This window comes from Rhinopithecus bieti, unplaced genomic scaffold (genome assembly GCF_001698545.2).
Source record: "Rhinopithecus bieti isolate Rb0 unplaced genomic scaffold, ASM169854v2 scaffold_1348, whole genome shotgun sequence".
Classification (NCBI taxonomy): Eukaryota; Metazoa; Chordata; class Mammalia; order Primates; family Cercopithecidae; genus Rhinopithecus; species Rhinopithecus bieti.
In genome coordinates, this window is record NW_016803373.1 from 619,735 (window position 1) to 634,509 (window position 14,775).

The window sequence follows — 14,775 nt, forward strand, 5'->3', positions numbered from 1 at the left end:
GTTGGATTTGTTTTGCTAATATTTTATGGAGAATTTCTGTGTCTAAGTTCATGAAAGACGTTGGCCTGTATATTTTTTTGGTTTTGACTGGTTTGGTTATTTGGCGATAGCAACCTCAGAAAATGAGTTGAAGTGTTCTTTCATCTTCTGTATTCTGGAAGACATTATATAACATTGTTGTTAATTCTTCTTTAAATATTTGGTAGAATTCACCAGTGAAACCATCTGGGCCTGGAGATTTATTTTATGGATCTTGAAAATTATGCATGTAATTGTTAATGATTATAAGACTATTCAGATTTTGTTTTATCTTGTGTTTTGTCATTTGTGCTTTTAAGGAATTGGTCAATTATTTCTAAGTTTTCAAATTTATTAGGATAAAAGTTGCTTGTAGTATTATCTTTTTAATGGCTACAAGATCTGTAATGATGTTCTCTATTTCATTCTTGATGTCAGTGTCTTCTCTTTTTTTTTTTCTTTTTTGTCAGTCTTGCTAGGAGTTTCTCAATTTTATTGGTATTTTCCTAAGAACCAACTTTTTGTTTGCTAAACTTTCCCAATTGTTTTCCTATTATCAGTTTCACTGACTTCAGCTCAGATCTTTTCTATTTCCTTCCTTCAGCTTGCTTTGGATTTATTTTGCTCTTCTTTCTCTACTTTCTTGCTGTAAAAACTTAATTATGAACTTCTTCTTAGCACTATTCTAGCTGCATGCCAGATTTTTTGACACATTATTAAGTTGTACATATTTTTATTAATTTCCTTTGATACTTTCTCTTTACTCATGAATTACTTAGAAATGTTGTTTAATATACATATTTTTAGAGATTTAAAAAACTTGTTATTGATTTCTGACTATATTTTTGTTATTGATTTCCAGTTTTATTCTATTACAGTCGGAGAACACATTCTGTCTGATTTCTCTACCATTAAATTTGTCGAGGTTTGTTTTATGGCCCAGGATATGGCCGGCTTTGGTGAATGTCTCATGGGCTCTTCTCCACACTGTGCCTGCTGTTGTTTCTTCTTTGGAATTCTAAGGTAAATTTTTTTTTGCCTTTTGTCCACAGTTAATAGTTGTTCTTCAGGAAGGGTGGTCTGTAGGTGGGGTACATTAAAAGCAAGACTTCTCTGCACTTTTTAGTTCCATCTTTATTTCTGTATGATTTTACTTTCTTCTATTTCTTTCCTGAGTATAATCAGTTTTTGTTTTATTTCTTCCTGTTCTTTGTCTATTTCTGTTTTTAAAATTTGTGATGCATGGTATTTTTTAATGTCACCAAATGCTTGTTTAAGGATATTTAATTCTGTTTCATTGGGTTAGTATTTTCTTCTCCCTTGTAGTTGTTTTCTTGGGCATGGGGGATGGTAGTTATTGTAGTTGTCAACTCAAACTTTTTTTTTCCGTCATTTTGTTTGCTTTACTTCTCAGCAAAGTCTTCTGGTCACCCAGTCTAAAATTTCATCATGCCCCTCATATGTTCCCATCTTTCTTATCTACCTTTTTTTTTTTTTTTCCTTTTGCTGCTTATTACTATCTAACATATGTATTTTACTTATCTTGTCTATTGCCTTTCAACCTACCAAAGTATAAGCTCCAAGATGATTGGGACTTTTAAAAACATTGTTTCTCTACTATTAATGCAAGGCACATAGTAGGCACTCGATTACTGCTTGTTGTATAAATAAATACATGAACAATTGATTAAACAAAGGTTTATTTTAATAAAGGTATCATGCTCCTTGATATTTATAGCCTTAATCAACTTTTTTTTGTTATAGCCATATTGAAAAAAAAAAAAAACTATATCACAATTTCGATCTTAATTTGAAGTGGTGTTTGCAGTACCAAGTCAAGAGTTTATTGAGTTTCTGTCTGCTGTCATTGTCATGTTAGAATATTGCCTTTTGCTGATACAATTCCTTCTCATGAAAAACAAAAAATACAAAGAGCAAGAAGAATGTAGAATGAGCCTTATTCCTACTAATGGAACTCCACACAATAATCCATGTTTCTTGTCTGGCACCTGAAAATGTGAACAAATTTCATTATCTGACAAGTCTTGTTTACTTATTATGTTTAATAACCATGATAATATACATAAAGGACTGTTGAAAATGGAGAGTAATCCACTGGGTTAAAGAGAGCTCATCTCACCATTGCTGGAGGTTATTCCTCACTGTCTCATTTGACTCCTGTTTCAAAGAAGGGAATTATAGGAGGTTTTATAGCAGTTTATAGTGGAAAAGAAAAATCTCAGAGACTGGATGTTCGAGAAACATTTTTTGTTAGTGACTCATAAATAGGTTTAAATGTGGGTAGATGACATAGATGACGCTTTAGATACAGGCTATGCATGGATTTATTTTCTTTCTTAGGCTAGGAAGTAACACTATCCCACTCTGCTGTATTTAACAGTCAACATGATTCTATATTCTCTATATCTTTGATTGCAAAGTGATCTCTATTTATAACTATCATTTATATTCCACATTTGAAAGAAATATATTCACAAGCACCCAGGAAAAATGATTTATTATATGTGCCATATGAGTAAGAATTGATTACTTATCATTTATAACAATGTAAAAAATCCTATCCCACACATTTGTTGTGAGCCAGGCTGGATAAATGGGGATTTGAAAAGAAGAGAGATGAATGATAGGAGGGAAAGGAAACAAAGGGAGAGTGTTTGAGTCAAGGCAGTACTTTTCCCCTGCTTGAAACTGGAGGCAACTTCATTCCAGAGAGATCTACAGAGAACTACAAGTTCTCTGTTATAAGGGGCTAAAAATAAATCATTTTATTCTTGGCCATCAAGGACTTGGTTCAGACACATGATGGGAATTAGAGCTAGATTTTAAAGTTCAGGGTAGAAGTGGATGAAAAGAATAGTAAATAATCAGCCACAGATAGATCTGTCAGATTCTTATCGAGAGAATGGATGAATGGTTATCCAGGAATAGGGTTATCATGACCAGGTGATGCTTCTCTATGTCCAGAAACTAAAATATCTACATCAACACAACAAAAATCAAGATGAAAACATAGGAGTTATTGAAAGTAAAACCAAGGGCTTAATTTGATCAGGTCCACCAAACTTATCCTGCCCTCCTTGCTTTTGGTTGTTTGCCTTTTGCTTTTGTTTTTGTTTTTCCCTGAAGCTGAAGGCATGGTAGCTGAAGGCTGCACCACTGAATGCTGTACCTAACCTTCACTGGCTGCCTTACAGATAACATGAGTCACATGGTAGTGGTCATTTCAGTTGTTTTTTAGGAACTTAGGGGAGCTCCTGTCCAGTTCAAACCAGTTGAGACTATGTACCCTTCAACTAGGCATGTGTAAATACCTGAGAGGGAGCCTTTTGATGTCAGAGGCAAAAACACCATTCTCAGATCATGCTAATGCTGATTTGAGACATATATCCTGTGAAATGCCATGGACCCCGATAATGCTGGCATAGATCACTGATTACCTCATTTTTACCCACTGCCATTCACCTTTCCCCATGTCTTAGACCACCCGCTTCTCTAATCCATAAATGTTTCCTATCTTTGGGGAGGCAGATTTGAGAGCTGTTGTCCCACCTCCTTGCTGGGATATCTAATTAATCTTTTCTTTGCAAAAACCCATTGCCCCAGTAATTTATTTACTCTGCAGGTAGAATGAACCTGGCTGGTATCAAAAGTACACAAAGAGACCTCAACAAAATGATAGTATCGTGATAACTGTCCTATACATAATACATTTTAGTAACTTAAATGCATGATTTCTTCAGTCATCTAGAGTTCTGTCCTTCTCTGTTACTTTTAGTAGGTTAGACAATTGTTCAAAGTTTGCAGCAGCTTGAAAGCAAATTCTTTAGTGAAAGGTGCCAGGTCTCTGGGGATAACAAGAAACTAGGTCTTTCCTACTTGGTTCTGATGGAAGTGATGGTGGGAGGCAGAGGCTGCTGGCCTTGCTCCATTGCCTTCAAGTCTTCGTGGAGCTCACAGTTTTTTTTCTAGCTGTCATTGCCACATTATGATGAGCATCAAACCTCCAAGATTGGGACCCCTTTTTGTTTTCCACAGGGTGAGCTCTTCATGGGACAGCCATACACCCAAGTTTCCACTCACTTTCTTTCCTTACATGACACCCCAGAATCCAGGAACTTTCACATTGAGCCTTTGGGTCTGGCCCTGGAATAAGACTATTCTCATTTTCAGAGTTAGAGTTGTCAAATACTGATCTCTTGTCTTTGAAGGAGTTTGAGTGGGAGAAGGGTAGGGGCTGAGTTCCTCTCAAATCATGAATATTTCTGAATTATCCAGAAATCTAAATGTCAAACAACCAAACAAATTGATAGTATCAGTGATCTATTCAAAATAATTTTGGAACAAGTGGCTAGTAACTGGGAAAAAAAAAAACAGTTGGAGTCTTATATCACTGCTGTAGTAGGCGGAATTTAAAATGTCCCCCATGACCTTTGCCGGGTTACATTGGCCAGGATGGTCTCGATCTCCTGATCTCATGATCCACCCGCCTCGGCCTCCCAAAGTGCTGGGATTACAAGCATGAACCAACATGCCTGGTTCAACTTTTTGATTTTTAGCTAAATAGCACATTGAGTAAAATTTATTTTTCTTTTCTTTTCTTTTCTTTTTTTTTTTTTTAAATCATCTGTTTCAGAAAGGTGATTCTTGTATTCTCCATAGCTGAAGAACCACTGACCCGAGATGACAAAATTACTGCTGATGAGCTCCAGGAGGTGTTTGAAACCAACGTGTTTGACCACTTTATCCTGGTAAAAAGGCTTTGAACTTTATAGGCTCATGTGCTCAGTGTTACAATTCTAATGGCAGTGCTGTTCTATTAAACTAATAGTTTTTGACTAACACTTTATCCACAGGCCTATTTCCGCTGCTTCTGCTTCTGCTTCTGCTTCTCCATCTGCTCCTGCTCCTGCTCCTCCTGCTTCTCCTTCTCCTTCTCCTCTCCTTCTCCTTCTCCTTCTCCTTCTCCCTCTCCCTCTCCCTCTCCCTCTCCCTCTCCTTCTCCTTCTTCTTCTTCTTCTTCTTTTTTTTTTTTGAGAAAGAGTCTTGCTCTGTCACCAAGGCTGGCTGGAGTGCAGTGGCATGGTCTTGGCTCACTGTAGCCTCTGCCTCCCAGGTTCCAGTGATTCTGCCTTAGCCTCCCAGGTAGCTGGAATTACAGGCGCCTGCAACCATGCCTGGCTAATTTTTATGTTTTTAGTAGAGACGGGGTTTCACCATGTTGGCCAGGCTGGTCTCGAACTCCTGACCTCAGGTTGGCCACCCACCTTGGCCTCCCAAAGTGCTAGGATTACAGGTGTGAGCCACTGTGCCCGGCCCCTATTTCTTCTTTTACTTCAATTCTAAAGGGTAAATTTTGAGGGAGAAAGTACAAACCAAAGAGAAATTGCATACAGAATGATCTGAGATACGTAGATCAGTCCCATAAAGAACATTGTTCTCTGCTAGGCATATCTCCAGCTAGAAGAGGACAGCAGGCAAGTTAAATGGAAGGCAATTTTTCATACCCATTTGTTAGATGTGTCATGTACTAACAACTGTCTCACGTTAGTTAAATGTGTACAGTGTCAGTGTCAGGTACTGATGAAGAACAGTAAACACAGGTTAGACCAGTGTTCAAAAAAATTAGTTTCATCTCTTTCCAAATGTAGAGATTTTCTGGCTTCTGTGAAATTTTCTTCTGTGCTCTGTCCTGATCACGTATGTCACACACAGTACTACTTTAATATCTGAATCAAGTAATTCCTGACTCTGGTAGGGGTCAGATATAATTTGTGGATGTTGGATAAACTACTTTTGCATCTAGAATTGCATGTCACAGAATTTGCATCTCATTATACTCAGGGACAATATTCAAGATAGGCGAGAACTAGATGGCATATGGGAGTCAAGTAGTCAGAAGAAATGTAAGACATAGAACTAGAACAGAGTCTTGGAGCTTCCTAGAGGAAGAGGAAACCAACTCTTTAGTCAATGAGGTTTGGGGCAGGAGGGGGAAAGGGAGGGGGAAGCAGCACCAGCAGGCTCAGCACATTATTATATTTACCCACTGGTGTGAAAGTAGTCCAGAACTTAAAAACCAATACAGTTGTACTGGATGAATATTTGAATCATAATTCTATTGCTAAACATTTTATGATTTATCTCTTTAACTCTGTCTATTTATTTTCATCCCTCTACAGTATAGAGGTTGTATGTCCAAGTTCCAAAGCCAAACTGCCTGCATTCACATTTCAGCTCCATCACTTATTAGCTGAAGGACTTCGAACAAGTTACTGATCTTTCTGGATTAAGTTCAAGTTTCCTCATTTGTAAAATAAGAGGTAATAGTCATTACCTCATAAAAGTATTGAATATTAAATGAATGAATATATATATATGCACAAACATACAATTGCATTTGCATATATTAAGTTTCTCATAGAATGCTTTTAATTAAACAATTTAAATTTCCTTACTTGGATGAATGGAATAAAAACAGAAGCAGAGTGGGGCTACAAGTTTTTATTTTTGCTCCTTCATGGTGTGGCTTCTCTTTATGAATAGGTGGATGTATGAGTAGAGATTTGGAATCTTATAGCACTTTGGAAAGCAAACCTTGCTATAAAGTTAATGTGAATGTTTTTATAAGCTGAGACATCTTCAGTTTTCTAAGATGGCTCTTCCCCAGTTTCTAATATTCAATGTGTTATTTATGGTAAAGCAAATTGATATAACCCCCAAATCTCAATGGATTTAATGCAATACTTTGTTCTTACTCACATAAAGGCAATTTAGTGGTTAGAGGGGTAGTGTTAGAGACGTGTGAATGAGAACAACTCCATCTTGAATAGGAGCTGGGTAAAATGAGGCTGAGACCTACTGGGCTGCATTCCCAGATGGTTAAGGCATTCTAAGTCACAGAATGAGATTGGAGGATGGCACAAGATACAGGTCACAAAGACCTTGCTGATAAAACAGGATGCAGTAAAGAAGCCCGCCAAATCCCACAAAACCAAGATGGCCATGAGAGTGACCTCTGGTGGTCCTCACTGCTACACTCCCACCAGTGCTATGACAGTTTACAAATGCCATGGCAATGACAGGAAATTACCCTATATGGTATAAAAAGAAGAGGCATGAATAATCCACCGCTTGTTTAGCATATCATCAAGAAATAACCATAAAAATGTGCAACCAGTAGCCCTTGGGCCTGCTCTGTCTATGGAGTAGGCATTCTTTTATTCCTGTACTTTCCTAATCAACTTGCTTTCACTTTCCTCTGTGGACTTGCCCTGAATTCTTTCTTGTGTGAGATCCAAGAAGCCTCTCTTGGGGTCTGGATTGGGACCCCTTTCCTGTAACAGTAGGAGTCCTTGCTCTGCATCATATAGTCATTCAAGGATCCAGGCAGATGGTGGCTCTGCCTCTTTTTATCCATGTATTTTGAGATTACTCTGTCAATATCCATTTAGCATTTAGGGAAGAGAGAACATTACATGTGGGAGGTTTATATGAGCCTGATCTCAAAATGTACATATAATTTCAGTTTACATTCTGTCAGCAAAAGTAATTTATATGACATACCTAACTGGAAGGGAAATTGGAGAATAGATTCTAGCTGAGTACACAAGAAGAAATGTACATAGGTTTGTGAATAGTTAGCTGTTGTTACTACATGTAGAATGGGGCTGATAACACAACCTGGCAGCTTGTTTCTAAGGATCAAAGATAATACCTTTAAAGTGTGCAGCGCTGTTCCTGGAAACTAGGAGGTCCTCAATAAGTTATAATGCCATATGAAGATTATTTTTATTATTATAGCTGAGGAACTGTTTTGGTTTTCTTTATCTAGTGTTTGTGGGCTTGGTTGCCTTAGCTCATTTATTTATGCAGGTGTCAAATACTTCTGCAAACTCCCATATCACATTTTAAGATACAGTTTTTTTTTTGTTGTTGTTGTTGTTTGACTTCGGATTGGAGAGCTAGAACCTCTCCTCTGCCTCTTGATTATCTTGGATACAACCTACAGTGCCTGGAAATCCCATTTCAGGCTTGAAAACATCCAGCACAGCAAAGGCCAGGAGTCAGAGAGCTCTCCCAGATCACCACTGCCCTGAGTGTGGCTTTGAACAGAAACTTCAACTAGCAAGTGAGGCCTGTCTCAGTGATATGGAAATAGCAGAGCAGGAGCTTCTTTGTTACTGTTGAATTCCTGATTATAAGGCTGACTACCAAAAGAATTGCCATAGTTTCAGAAAGTTCAGTATAGTCACTTGAGCAGGATTGCTGTGAGGATAACATAGGACACAAGTGTTGCTAGTTGGTATAAAAGAACATTTTAGAGTAGTGAATATGTCCTTATGGCCCTCTACTTATATGAAGCCCATTCTCTTGCATTCTGAAACTCTTTGGGACATCTGATTTATCTAACGAATGATAATAAAGCCATGGCTACTTGCTATGGGACTGTCCTGGGCTCTTTATCTGTATTATAAGCTTGTGAGGTAGCTGTGATATCTCCATCTCTCAGAGGAGAAAACTAAGGTACAGGAAAGACAGTATTCACCTAAGATCACCTGTTGGGATCTGAGGTATAAATTAATTACAACACTTTCCTTTCCAGTAAATGCACTATTTGAGTAACATATGTGAAAATAAAGTATCTTGGGACCCCAAAATTACTAAGGAAAAGTCAAAGTGGAAACTGATTGGCAAACCTGCTTCCAATTCTATTCAAAAGTATCCCCTCTGCTCACTGAGGGGATGCCCGGGAGGGCAGGGGGACAGACCCCAAAGGCGCAGGCGCCAGTCCCCTACCGTTCGCGGTGCCTTCCCGCTCCCGGAATGCCCAGGCGTTTCAATCCACTCATCGGGCGCTGCCCGCCGCACCCTTCTAAACCAGGGGAAGGGGCGGGCAGGGGCAGCGGGTGCCACACAGGCCAGCCAAGACCTCCGATCCAGAACTCGGGGGCTGCTGTATCAGGGGAAGGACATTGTTTCGATGGCCACCAGGAAAACAGTCCCTGTGCACCCGGATTCCCATTGCCACCAACTTCGTGTAAACTCCAGTCCCGAGGACACGCCAGATTCCCAGGCCTGGGGCGACGTGGGCACGCCTGGAGCCACGGCTCCCGTAAAACGGTCGGGCACACTCTGCAAGTCAAGGGGCACACCGCACCGCACCAAGAGCACAGGGAGGTGCCAACAAAGGAAGGAGACTGCTAAACCCACCTCCAAAACAAGCAATTAATCCAAGACAACACCCGTGTCAAAATCACTCTCGCTTGGTCTGAAATTGCTTTGCCCTGCTTCAGTGGAGCTCTCTCTGAGAGGTCCCCTCACATGCCCACCCACCCCAGAGCCGTCAGGGCTGGCCAAGGGGGAACAGACTGACGGACGCGCGTGGCATTTTCTCACAAACGCCCCAACCCACGGTAGCTTGTCCCGAGCAAAACCCGGCCACTGGGCAAGAAGCATGGGGGGTTGGATATGTGGCCATGTGCCTGCCCAGCACACGCGCCTCTCGCGCGCACTCGCTTTCGACCTGCGGGTCTTAGAGTGCACTCCAGAGACGGCAGCCTGATCCCATCCAGAGGGGCTGAGGAGGAAACCCAGAGACACACGGCCGCACCAACAACAGGACCTGCCCTGCCAGCAGGAGCAAACCACAGCGCGCCACTCACAACAGACACACCGGGCGCTCACGCCGAAGACGGGCTGGTGACATCACTCTCCCACACACGGCTCTCTAGCTTCCTCCCCCTCTCTCTTTCTGGGTTTGCCCTGCACTCTCGCTACTTCTGGCGCCTTCCCTCTCGCTACCACTCCTCTGACATCGCCATCCATCTGTCACATCCTTGTCATCGTGCACGCGCAGCGACACACAGAAACACACACACACACAGATCTTCCTGTCGCCTCTCCTCCACGTGCAACTTGCAGTCCTCTGCCTGTCTGTCTGTCATCATTCCGTCATCCGCCGCGCGACACAAAGACCTCCCCGTCCCCTATTTCTTCACTCACAGAGAGAGAGAGAGTCTCTTTCCCTCCCTCCGCGGTTTCAATGCCTCTCCATCCATCTCTTCCTTGCTCTCCTTCAAGCCGTTTGTGTGTGCGTGCACGTGTGTGTGTGTGTGTGTCTGTGTGTGTGCGCGTGCACGTGTGTGTGTCTGTGTGTGTGCGCGTGTGCGTGTGTGTGTCCCCGCGCGTGAGCGCCCCGGTGTGTCTGTGTGTGGGGCTGTGGATTTGCTCCTGGTGGTGGTGGGCTGTGTCTGGGTTTCTCTCAGCCCCTCTGGATGGGGATCAGGCTGCCGTCTCTAGTGCCGGCCCAGGGCAAAGCAGGGCCATCCCCCAATGGCCAACCCCCCATGCCTTCTTGCCCAGTGGCCGGGTTTTGCTCGGGACAAGCTACCGTGGTTGGGGCGTTGTGAGAAAAATGCCACGCGCGTCCCGTCAGTCTGTTCCCCCTTGGCCAGCCCTGACGGCTCTGGGTGGGTGGGGCAAGAGGGGACCTCACAGAAGCTCCTGAGAGGCAAGCAATCCAAAAGAATATCTCCGCGACAGGGAGGAGTACTGGACGGGGTGCCAGGATCATGGGCCCCGGGCCCTGACGCCTCGGAGCACTCCCTGTTCCGAGCGGACCCAATGTGGTGGAAGTTAGGGAGCTCAGGAGCTGGAGAAGGCCTCAGGCGAGCGGCTCTGGGGTCCCGATGCCAGCCGGGCGGCCCCAGGCTGGCGGTGCGGGTTGGAAGCCCGCAGGCATGACTGGGCCGGGCTCTTGGGGCAGCCAGGCGCCTCTGCCGGGGTCTACAGCCATACCACCCTGAACACGCCCGATCTCGTCTGATCTCAGAAACTAAGCATGGTCGGGCCTGGTTAGTACTTGGATGGGAGACCACCTGGGAATACCGGGTGCTGTAGGTTTTTTTGCTTTCTTTCTTGTCTTTCTTTCTTTTCTATCTTCCTTTCTTCATTCTCTCTGTCTCTTCTTTCTTTCTTCTTTCTTCCCTTCTTTCTTTCTCTCCCTTTCTTTCTTACCTTCTTTCTTTCTTTTCTTTCTCTCTTTCTTTTCCTTTCTTTCTTCCTTCTTTCCTTTCTTTCTTTTCTTTCTTTCTCTTTTTCTTTCTTTCGTTCTTCTTTCTTTCTTTTCTTTCTCTTTCTTTTTCTTTCTTTCTTCCTTCTTTCCTTCTTTCTTTTCGTTCTCTTTCTTTCTCTCTCTTTCTTTCTCTCTTTCGTTCTTTTTTCTTTCTTCTTTCTTCCCTTCTTTCTTTTCTCCCTACCTTCCCTTCCCTTCCCTTCTTCCCTTCCCTTCTTCCCTTCCCTTCTTCCCTTCCCTTCCTCCCTTCCCTTCTTCCCTTCCCTTCCCTTCCTCTTCCAGTCAGAGTCTTCCTCTGTCACCCAGGCTGGAGTGCAGGGGCATGTTCTAGGCTAACTGTAAGCTCCGCCTCCTGGGTTCAATACCATTTTCCTCCCTCAGCCTCCCCAGCAACCAGGCCTACAGCCGCCCGCCACCACGCCCGGCTCATGTTTTTGTAGTTTTACTAGAGCCGAGGTTTCACCATGTTAGCCAGGCTGGTCTGGATCTCATGACCTCGTGATCCACCTGCCTCGGCCTCCCAAAGTGCTGGGACTACAGATGTGATCCACCACACTCAGCCTGCTGTAGGCTTTTGTGGCTTCTATCCTCCTTCCTATCCCCCTATTGTCGCCATGCTTCCCAACCTCCCCTGACTCTGCTCCCCCTTTATCGACCGCCTACACCCCCCCCACCACAGCCGGGGAACTCCTCCTGGGGGTCCGCCACCAAAGCACCACTGGGCAGCAGCGTCCCACCGCTTCCACCTCACCGCCACCCCACCAGGAGCTCCAGCCCGGGAGGGCAGGGGGCCGGACCCTAAAGGATTCCCATTGCCACCAACTTCGTGTAAACTCCAGTCCCGAGGACACGCCAGATTCCCAGGCCTGGGGCGACGTGGGCACGCCTGGTGCCACAGCTCCCGTAAAACGGTCGGACACACTCTGCAAGTCAAGGGGCACACCCACCGCACCAAGAGCACAGGGAGGTGCCAACAAAGGAAGGAGACTACTAAACCCACCTCCAAAAGAAGCAATTAATCCAAGACAACACCCGTGTTAATGCTCCGTTGCTCCTCTCACATGGACGGCCTGNTGCTCCGTTGCTCCTCTCACATGGAAGGCCTGGCCACTCTGTTCTGGCCAAGCCCAAGCCCCCTCCACCTTATCCCGGCCTGCCCAAAAGGGCCCTGCCTGCCAGAGCAGGGCACTACCTCTCCAAGGCTCTATCACTCTCGCTCTCTAGCTTCCTCCCCCTCTCTCTTCTGGGTTTGCCCCTGCACCTCGCACTACTTCTGTCGCCTTCCCTCTGTCTCTCTCTCTCTCTCTTTCTCTGCCTCTCTGTCTCTTTCCCTCTCTCCCTCTCCTGTCTCTCTCGATCGCTGTCTCTCTCCCTTCTTCAATTTCAATCTCTCCATCCATCTCTTCCTTGCTCTCCTTCAAGCCAGTTGTGTGTGCGTGCGTGTGTGTGTGTTTGTCTCTGTGTGTGCCTCAGCCTCTCTCGCCGGGGATCAGGTTTCCGGCTCTAGTGCCAGCCAGGGGCAAAGCAGGGTCATCCCCCAACACCGAACACCCCACGCCCACTTGCCCACTGGGTGGGTCTTGGTCGGGACAAGCCACCGTGGTGGGGGCGTTCTGAGAAAAGGGCCAGGCGCTGGTGGTCCGACTGTTGGCCCTTGGCCAGCCTTGACGGCTCTGGGTGGGTGGGGCAAGAGGGGCCTCGCAGCAGCTCCTGAGCGGCCAGGGATGCGAAAGAATACCTCCGAGACAGGGCGGAGGACCGGACGGTCCTGAAGCTAAACAGGGTCGGGCCTGGTTAGTCCCCCTATTGTCGCCATGCTTCCCAACCTCCCCTGACTCTGTTCCCACTTTATCGCCCGCCTACACACCCGCAGCTGCCGGGGACATCTTCCAGGGCTTCCGCCACCAAAGCACCACGGGGCAGCAGCATCCCACCGCTTCCGCCTCGCCGCCGCCCCGCCAGGAGACCGGCTCCAGCCTGGTAGGGCACGGCGCGGGACCCCAAAGGTGCAGGCGCCGGTTTCCTGCAGTTCGCGGTCCCTACCCACTTCCGGAACGCCCAGGCGATTCAATCCACTCATCAGACGCCGCCGGAAACTTCCAAACCGGGGGAAGGGAGGGGCAGGGGCAGCGGGTGCCACAGACGCCAGCCAAGACCTCCGCTCCAGAACGCAGGGGCTGCTTTATCCGGGGGAAGGACATTGCTTCGCCAGCCACCAGGAAAACAGTCCCTGTGCACCCGGATTCCCATTGCCACCAACTTCGTGTAAACTCCAGTCCCGAGGACACGCCAGAGACCCAGGCCTCGGGCCCCGTGGGCACGCCCGGTGCCACGGCTCCCGCCAAAAGGGCGGGCGCACTCTGCAAATCAAGGGGCCCACCGCACCGCACCAAGAGCACAGGGAGGTGCCAACACAGGAAGGAGCCTACGAAACCCACCCCCAAAGCAAGCCATTAATCCAAGACAAAACCCGTCTCAGCGCTCCGTTGCTCCTCTCGCATGGACGGCCTGGCCACCCTGTTCTGGCCCAGCCCAAGCCCACTCCACCCTATCCCGGCCTGTTCAAAAGGAACCTGCCTACCGGAGCAGGATGCTCCCTCTCCAAGGTTCTATAGCTGTCGCTCTCTAGCTCCCTCCTCCTCTCTCTTCTGGGTTTGCCCCTGCACCTCGCGCTGCTTCTGTCGCCTTCCCTCTGTCTCTCTGTCTCTCTCTTTCTCTGCCTCTCTGTCTCTTTCCCTCTCTCCCACCCATGTCTCTGTCGATCGCTGTCTCTCTCCCTTCCTTGGTTTCAATCTCTCCATCCATCTGTTCCTTGCTCTCCTTCAAGCCATTTGTGTGGGCGTGCATTTGTGTGTGTGTGTGTGTGTTTCTGTTTGTGTGCACACGCGCGTGTGTGGGTTCCTGCACGTAAGCGCCCAGGTGTGTCTGTTTGTGGGGCTGTGTATTTGCTCCAGGTGGTGGTGGGTTGTGTCTGGGTTTCTTTCAGCCCCTCTCGCCGGAGATCAGGATTCCAGCTCTAGTGCCAGCTCAGAGAAAAGCAGGGCCATCTTCCAACACCCAACCCCCCACACCCTCTTGCCCACTGGCCGGGTCTTGCTCGGGACAAGCCACCGTGGATGGGAGACAACCTGGGAATACCGGGTGCTGTAGGCTTTTTCGCTTTCTTGTCTTTCTTTCTTTTCTACCTTCCTTTCTTTCTTTCTCTCTCTCCTTCCTTTTTCTTTTCTTTCTCTCTTTCTTTCCTTCTTTCTTTCTTTTATTTCTCTCTTTCTTTCTTTTTCATTCCTTTTTTCTTTCTTCCTTTTCTTCCTCTTTCTTCCTTCTTTCTTTTCTTTATTTCTCTCTTTCATTCTTTCTATTCTTTCTTCTTTCTTCCCTTTTTTCTTTCTTTTCTTTTTTTCTTTCTCTCTGTCTTCTTTCTTTCCTTCTTTCTGCCTCTTTCTTTCTTCCTTCCTTTCTCTTTCTCTCTCTCTCTTTCTTTCTTTCTTTCTTTCTTTCTCCTTCCTTCCTTCCTTCCTTCCTTCCTTCCTTCCTTCCTTCCTTTTCTTTCTTTCTTTCTTTCTTTCTTTCTTTCTTTCTTTCTTTCTTTCTTTCTTTCTTTCTTTTTTCTTCTTCCAAACGGAGTCTCGCTCTGTCACCCAGGCTGCAGTGCAATGACCTGA

General features: G+C 45.6%; 1 protein-coding gene across 1 annotated transcript; it reads left to right on the forward strand.

The window, feature by feature from the left end:
- The first annotated feature begins 893 nt into the window (after positions 1-893).
- Positions 894-6,485, forward strand: LOC108535502 (3-keto-steroid reductase-like). The gene is made up of 3 exons (XM_017881537.1): positions 894-1,041; positions 4,673-4,787; positions 6,219-6,485. Exons 1-3 carry the CDS (start codon positions 953-955, stop codon positions 6,291-6,293), a joined length of 279 nt encoding a protein of 92 aa, XP_017737026.1. The 5' UTR covers positions 894-952; the 3' UTR covers positions 6,294-6,485.
- Positions 6,486-14,775: the final 8,290 nt, after the last annotated feature.